This window comes from Heterocephalus glaber, unplaced genomic scaffold (assembly GCF_053883595.1).
Source record: "Heterocephalus glaber isolate CG9 unplaced genomic scaffold, H.glaber_assembly_v1.0 deba00001565, whole genome shotgun sequence".
In the NCBI taxonomy this organism is placed as follows: Eukaryota; Metazoa; Chordata; class Mammalia; order Rodentia; family Bathyergidae; genus Heterocephalus; species Heterocephalus glaber.
The window spans coordinates 770,295-777,603 of NW_028258352.1; the positions used below are offsets into that span (position 1 = coordinate 770,295).

Sequence of the window (7,309 nt, forward strand, 5' to 3'; positions counted from 1 at the left end):
ATAGCATTCCTGTATACAAATAACAAACTCAATGAGAGAGAAATTAGGAAAACAACACCTTTCATAGTAGCATCCAAAAAAAATGAGTACTTAAGAATCAATCTATCAAAGGAAGTAGAAGACCTTTACACAGAAAACTACAGAACTCTGAAATAGGAGATTGAAGAGGTTAACAGAAAATGGAAAGATATTCCTTGTTCTTGGATAGGAAGAACCAATATAATGAAAATGGCCATACTTCCAAAATTGTTGTAAGATTCAATGCAATCTCAATCAAAATATCAATAGGCTATCTCACAGAATTAGAGAAAACAATACTAAAATTCATTCAGAACCAGAAGAGACTTAAAATAGCAAAAGCAATTCTGGGCAACAAAAGCAAGGCAGGGAGTATCACAAGCCCTGACTTGAAATTATACTACAAAGCTACTATGATAAAAACAGCATGGTACTGGCAAAAAAAAAAAAAAGGACTGGAGGAGCGATAGAACAGACCAGAATATGCAGAAACAACTTCAAACATACTCAACCACCTTATCTTTGACAAAGGAGCCAAACATCTTCACTGGAAGAAAAATAGCCTCTTTAATAAATGGTGCTGGAAAAACTGGCTTGCCAAAGATTAAAAGTAGACCAGTATCTTTTGCCATGCACTAAACTAAAATCAAAGTGGATCAAAGATCTAAATATTAAAACAGAAGCACTAAATCTGCTGGACAATAGAATAGGTAGAACTCTTAAAGACACTGGTATAGAAAAAGACTTTATGAACAAAACCCCTATCACACAGGAAATATCACAAAAAATCAACTGGGATCTCGTCTTATTAAAAAGCTTTTGCAGGGCCAGGGATTTAGCTCAGTGGTGCCGCCGCCTGCCTCACAAGTACAAGGTCCCAAGTTCAATCCCCGGTACCAAAAACAACAACAACAACAGCAAACTTTTGCATAGCAAAAGAAACCACCAACACAGTGAAGAGACAACCCATAGTGTAAGAAAAAATTTTTTTCCAGTTGTTCCCCAAACAACTAATATCTAAAATAAATAAAAGGGGCCAGGGATTTAGCTCAGTGGTTCCGCCACCTGCCTTGCAAGCACAAGGACCCAAGTTCGATCCCCAGAACCAAAAAAAAAAAAACAAAAGAAACTAAAATAAATAAAGAACTCAAAAAAAAAATTAGCCCCCCCCCAAAATTTAAAGACTCAATCCAAAAATGGGCATCTGAAATGAACAGACATTTCTCAAATGAAGAAGTAGAAATGGCAAATAAATATGAAAAAATGTTCATAAACATGAAAAAATGTTCAACATCACTAGTCATTCAAGAGATGCAAATTAAAACAATCCTGTGGGCCTGGGATTTAGCTCAGTGGTTTTGTCACCTGCTGCGGAAGTGCAAGGACCCGAGTTCGATCCCTGGTACTAAAAAAAAAAAAAAAAAAAATCCTGAGATTCCATCTCCCTCCAGAAAGAATGGCTATTATCAAGAAATCAACCAATAACCAATGCTGGAGGGGTGTGGGCAAAAGGAACCCTTCTCCACTGTTGGTGGGAGTGTACAATGGTGCAACCACTGTGGAAATCAGTATAGAAATTCCTCAAAAAACTAAAACCAGAGGTCCCATTTGACCCAGCTATTCCTCTTTTTGGTATCTCCCCAAAAGAATTAAAAGCATAATACCACAGCGATACATGCACACCCATGTTTATAGCAGCACAGTCTGTAATAGCTAAATCTTGGAAACAGCCCAAATGCCCATCAACAGATGAGTGGATAAAGAAGATGTGGTTTTTTTATACAATAGAGTACTACTCTTCCATAAAGGACGAGCTTCAGACATTTATAGCTAAATGAATGGACTTTGAGACCATACTCATAAGTGAAATAAATCAGATACACACATTATACCACATTGTTTTTCTGGCGTAAGAAACCAAAAGTGGGGCCGGGGATTTAGCTCAGTGGTTCCAGCGCCTGCCTCACAAGCGCAAGGTCCCGAGTTTGATCCCTGGTACCAAAAAAAAGAAACCAAAAGTGGAAATAAGGACTAAAATGTATGTATAATAGATACTGGAAAATGGGAAGAAAGTGTTCAAATGGAAAGGAGAACAAGGGAGAGCGGGAAAGGAAAAGGAAAGACAGGTCAAGAGAAAAAAAATAGAAGAAAAAATGGGAAACAAAGCTTGTGTAAATCAGGAGGAGAAGAAGGTTCAAAAGGAGGGGAGGAGAATGGGAAAAAAAGAAGAAAGATATACGACGTACAAGTAAAAAATTCCCTATGATGAATGTTATCATTATGTATATCTGCAATGTACCAATAAATGTTTTGTTTTAAAAAGAAAAGAAATACCACACTAGAAGTTAAGTCATAATCTGCTCTTTTCAATACACATTTTTGTGTGTGTTCAAGTGCTGGGGATAGTAAATCCAAGGCCTCCCAATACTAAGCATGTCCTCTACTACTGAGTTATACTCTAGACCTTTTAACAGATATAGACATTTACAGACTCCTTTAACAGATTATGCAATAATACTTCTTTCCCACTCTGGACTCTACTGTTATTAGCCTGGTCGATTCTCCATTTGTGTAATTCCACAGTATTTATTTATTATTCATATATAATTCAGGTATCACTTTAGAGGCAAAAAGGACTAGACACTGTTGAATAACTAGGTACATGCCAACTACCAGTTCAGAAGTCAGAGCCTTTTTTCTTGCTCTTTCACAGTGAAAGGGAAGGTGCCAAGAAGCAGGTCTTCCACAGATCCTGGCAGTACCACCTGCTCGTGCGAAGAACAGAGAAAGAAGGCCAATGCCCAGGGTGTCTCCAGGTGGGCACACCCTCCACTAATTTATGTCCATCTCTCTCCTGTCTGGACTCCTACAAAGATCCTTTCTTGGCTTTCTAATCAGTGCCTAGTCTGACCCCCATCGTGATTGAACCACCCACAAGTCATCAGTGGGATCAGTATGAGTGGTGATTCTGACAGTCACAAGCCCTTGAGGAGTCTGCTCTGTCACCAGCAGCTGTGCTATAGCTCTGTGGAACATCTATGCACAGATAGCACCAGAACACACTCATGCACACACACACACATATACACATATGTGTGTATATATATGTGTATGTATATATGTATATATATGCACACACATGGCAGGCTGTTATTTTTAGCCTTACCTCACCTTTTAAAAATGTTTATTATAAATTTCAAGCCATATACAAAAAGAAAGAACAGAACAATGAACCCTTATGTACCCACCACCTGACTTCAACAATTATCAGCTCATGGCCAATGTTGTTTCATCCATACCCCAACTCCCCAGGTTATTTTGAAGCATTGAGTTTTAACTCTTCAATTCTTTTAAGCTGATTTAGAAGGAAAAAATACTCACTTGCAGTCAAAGATGTGTAAATCTGCTGAGGCCCAAACTTCAAAACGAACTGCTCCACAGTGGCAGCCTCCCATGTGCTTCACCAGGCCCTGGTATTCACTAAATGAAACAAAATCAGAACAATAAGAACTTCTGAATAGTCAGGCAGGGGGCTAAGGCATGGCTCCTGAATTCACTTTGCTATTGAAAGAAAGGGAAGATAGGACAAAAGTCTTTTCTATAGGGCATCCAAATGCATTTCTGTTTTTAAGGAGGCACAGCCAATTTTATAAAAGAATGGATTCATAAATAAATAAGTGGATTCAGTGCTGTCTTTGTCTATGAGCTCTCTTTGGGCTCATTTCTTAAATTTTTAAATAAAACATTCCCAGAATTTGAGAAATGTAAGGAAGAGGAGGTTCCTAATTCTATCACAAAAACATTTTACTTACATGCCAAATGTTTAATAAATATCTTTGTAAGCTAAGCACCAAGGAGAGAGCAGTACACAAGATACAGAAGACATGGCTGCTGACCTTACAGACCTTAAGTAGCCATCAAATTAACTGCTCACATAATTTTTAATTATGATTGTGATAAAGGTGATAGAGATTTATGAAAAAGTATCAAGGTGGCTCCGAAAAGCCTTCTGAGACAGTTGCAAAGGCTCTTATAATTTTGCTTTCTCCTCCAGTACATTTTTTGTACATAACTGTATATACATATTACATATAATTTTGAGCCTTTTAAAATGTATGGAAGCCAGGCCCATAGCCGAACATTAAAATTTGATTAATATTGTCAAATTGCTTTCCAGAACGACTGAAAATTCTCACCAAAAATGAATAAGAAAACATTTCACTGTATCCTTTGAGCAATAATCACAAGCAAAATAGATCTTCAAAGCTTTAATTTGCCTATATTTAAGACTAAATGTAGGGCCGGGGATTTAGCTCGGTGGTTCCGCCATCTGCCTTGCAAGTGCAAGGTCCTGAGTTCAATCTCCAGTACCGGGAAAAAAAAAAAAAAAAAGACTGAATGTTATTTCCAGTTTCTTTACAAGTTAATGTACTTGATTTTTATTTACATATACAAATAATGCTTATTGTGAAAAATCCAAACAGTAACATATTTGATAATTTTCAAAGTGATAGCCTCCTGTAATCTTTGCAAGAAGAATCTGCTATTTGCCATATATTCTTCTAAATTTTTCATATACAACTTTTTTTGGTTTTTGTTTGTTTGATACAGGGTCTCGCTATGTACTTCAGGCTGGCCTTGAACTCACTACTAGCCCAGGCAGCCCTCGAACTTGTGATTCTCCAGCCTCAGCCTCCCAAGTGCTAGGACTACAACCGTGCGCCACCACACCTGGCTCTATACAACATTTTAACAAGAAAGTTAGTGTTATACACATTTTTTGCACAGAAGTTAAAATTGTGGCCTTAAGGACACACACCAATCTAATGGATGAAAAACATTGCATCATGGGGGCCGGGGATTTAGCTCAGTGGTTTCATCGCCTGCTGCGCAAGCACAAGGACCCAAGTTCGATCCCCAGTAATCCCCCCCAAAAAAACAACATTGCATCTTCACATCATTTTAATATCTTTTTGAACCATTCTCTTTTATGACAAAAATTTACCTCAAATTTGAGTTTTACATTTCTAAGTAGCTTTATATCCCTTATACTGTACCTAGCAGTAGCTGGCACACCTCAGGTACTCAAAAAGTGTCAATGGATTTTTTTTTTTGGTACCGGGGATAGAACTCAGGACCTTGCGCTTGCAAGGCAGGCAGCAGCACCACTGAGCTACATCCCGGGCCCAAAAGCAATGTGAGTAAATGTTTTTTTTCCAGTACCGGGAATCAAACTCAGGGCCTTTCGATTGCCAGGCAGGCATGGTGCCACTGAGCTACAATCCCAGCCTGGATGAGTATTTTTGTTTTGGTTTGTTTTTTTTGTTTTTTGGGGGGTTTTTTTGGTACCGGGGATTGAACTCGGGTCCTGGGGCTTGTGCAGCAGGCGGCGAAAGCACTGAGCTAAATCCCTGGCCCTGGATGAGTATTTTTAATGTTCAATTTATATTCGGAGATGAAGTGCAGCACACAGAAAACCAAATAAATACTCCACCTCTGAGAAGAAACATCAAAACTAAGAGAATGTCTTCTGGAACAAGGACAAAGGATCGATTTTTTTGTTCAACGAAAGGGGTAATTCTCAAGCTGTTATGCAACTGTTAGGTTATTCTTGTCTTAATTTTTTTTTCTCCCTCGTGTTTTGATTCTTCTCAATTCATAAAACACTTAAATTAAAAAAAATTTTAAAACACTGAAATATATTAGTAGGGTATTAAAATATTTCTCCGTAGTTCTTTGGGGCAGAAATCCACATCACGTTTGGAGAACAGAAGGCAGCTCTTGCCAGAGTATTTAATAGCTCTTTTCAAAACCATGGACCTGTGGGATGCTCAGCCTTCTAAGAGGCTAGAGGTTTATTCCCTCCAAAAGCAGAGATGAAGGAGTGGAAAAGGGAGCGAGCCACTCGGGAATCCAGTAGTGGAGAACACAAAGCCTCGCCCTCGCATCCCGGCCCAGGCATCCCAGGCTCGCTTTGCGCGCGCTTCTCCCCCAGATCAATAGCTCCCGCCCCTCCTCCCAGGCTCCTGGAACAATAACGGGACTTCGCTCCTCTCCACTCCTCTAACCTTTCCCGCTCCAAAAAGCACATGTGCAACGCAAAAAAAACAAAAACAAAAAAGGCTTTGGGCACGAGAGAAATCGTGATAGCCGCGTCCTTTTCACGAGTGAAGGACCCTCCCCCCTGCGCCCTCACTCGAGCCCCGCACAAGGTCCCCAAGGTCCCCGGGCCGCGCTCAGAACTGGGACCAAACTGGGCGCCTAGCGAGAGCCGCGTCTGCGCGGTTACATGGCAGGCGCGGAGCAGAGGAGCCCGCAGCCTGCACGCGGGGAAGGCGAGCCCGGCCCGGTCCGGCCAGGCCTGGCCGAACTCACAAGGTGTCCAGCAGGAGCTTGGCGGCGCCCTCGAAGCTGAGCCTCTGCCGCTTCTGGAACGTCTCCCAGCGCTCCCGCTGCTCGCCCAGGTCCAGCATGGACACCGAGGACGTTGGGGTCGCCGGAGTCGGTGGCGGCGGCGGTGGCAGCAGCGCCAACTCCGCCGCCGGCGGCTCCTCGGGACCCGCCTCCTGGGCCCGCGGGGGCGACAGCTTCGGCCGCCTCTTCGCCGAAGGCTGCCTGCTTGCCGCCTGGCTCCTACTCCCGGTCTTGCTCGCGGAGCGTCGGGCGCGGGTGTCGCAGGGAGTCGAGGCAGCAGCCACCGGAGCGCCAGAGGCACTCGACCGCTTCTGCCCGCGCGGCTTGCTGGCCGCAGCACTCCGAGCCCGACGCATGGCTCCCGCAACCTGGCGCGCAGGCCTGGCAGTGCCGCGCGCCTCCGCTCGGCCAGCGCGCGCCCCCGAAAGTCCCCCCTGCGCGCGCCCGCCGCTCGCCACCTGCAGGCCCGAGCGTTGAGGCGCAGGGATGCCTAGGCCCTGTCTGCCCTCAGGAGAGACCCCGCCAGGTCCCGCACCTGCCCCGCTGCGTCTTGTAGATCTACTGCGACCTGTCCCTCCGGTCTCCGCTCCCAGGCACCCCGAACCCATTTGAACTGGGAAGTTTCCAAACCCCGGTACCCAGAGACCTTCTAAATTGTACCTTCCTTACCTGGGGAGCCTGTGTCAGGGCCGAATTCACACCCACATCCGAGCCGGCAACCCCGGGCAACTTCATCTCCAAGATGACGAAACTATGTGCTTTGCAGGGGCCAGGGTGCACCTGACAAGAGCTAACGGATATAAACGGCCTGGCAGCTGATACTTGCTGAATAAATACCAGCGGAAACCATAGTTCTTAAACTTTTTTTTTTCCTGTT

The 7,309-nt window shown here is 43.4% G+C and overlaps 2 protein-coding genes across 10 annotated transcripts in view; one reads left to right on the forward strand and one right to left on the reverse strand.

The window, feature by feature from the left end:
- Window positions 1-4,960, forward strand: part of Pigl (phosphatidylinositol glycan anchor biosynthesis class L) — a 125,667-nt gene extending 120,707 nt beyond the window's left edge. For 4 of the 5 annotated variants that reach the window (XM_021248980.2, XM_021248981.2, XM_004870764.4 and 1 more), the window contains one exon: window positions 2,732-2,943. In XM_021248980.2, coding sequence (XP_021104639.1) covers window positions 2,732-2,928 — 197 coding nt within the window. In that variant the 3' untranslated portion in view covers window positions 2,929-2,943. Of the gene's footprint in view, window positions 1-2,731; window positions 2,944-4,629 lie in introns of those variants that run through there. The other variant, XM_087192101.1, reaches the window with a different exon arrangement.
- Cenpv (centromere protein V) overlaps window positions 1-6,872 on the reverse strand; it is a 42,432-nt gene extending 35,560 nt beyond the window's left edge. Inside the window, exons 1-2 of one of the 5 annotated variants that reach the window (XR_015443363.1) lie at window positions 6,394-6,872; window positions 3,398-3,498 (exon numbers count right to left, since the gene is read on the reverse strand). Coding sequence is in view for 4 of the 5 variants with exons in the window: in XM_087192097.1 (XP_087048223.1) it covers window positions 3,398-3,498; window positions 6,394-6,788 (496 nt within the window). In the remaining variant the exon portion in view is untranslated. The remainder of the gene's footprint in view (window positions 1-3,397; window positions 3,499-6,393) is intronic. The other 4 variants (XM_087192097.1, XM_087192098.1, XM_087192099.1 and 1 more) reach the window with 4 other exon arrangements.
- Window positions 6,873-7,309: the final 437 nt, after the last annotated feature.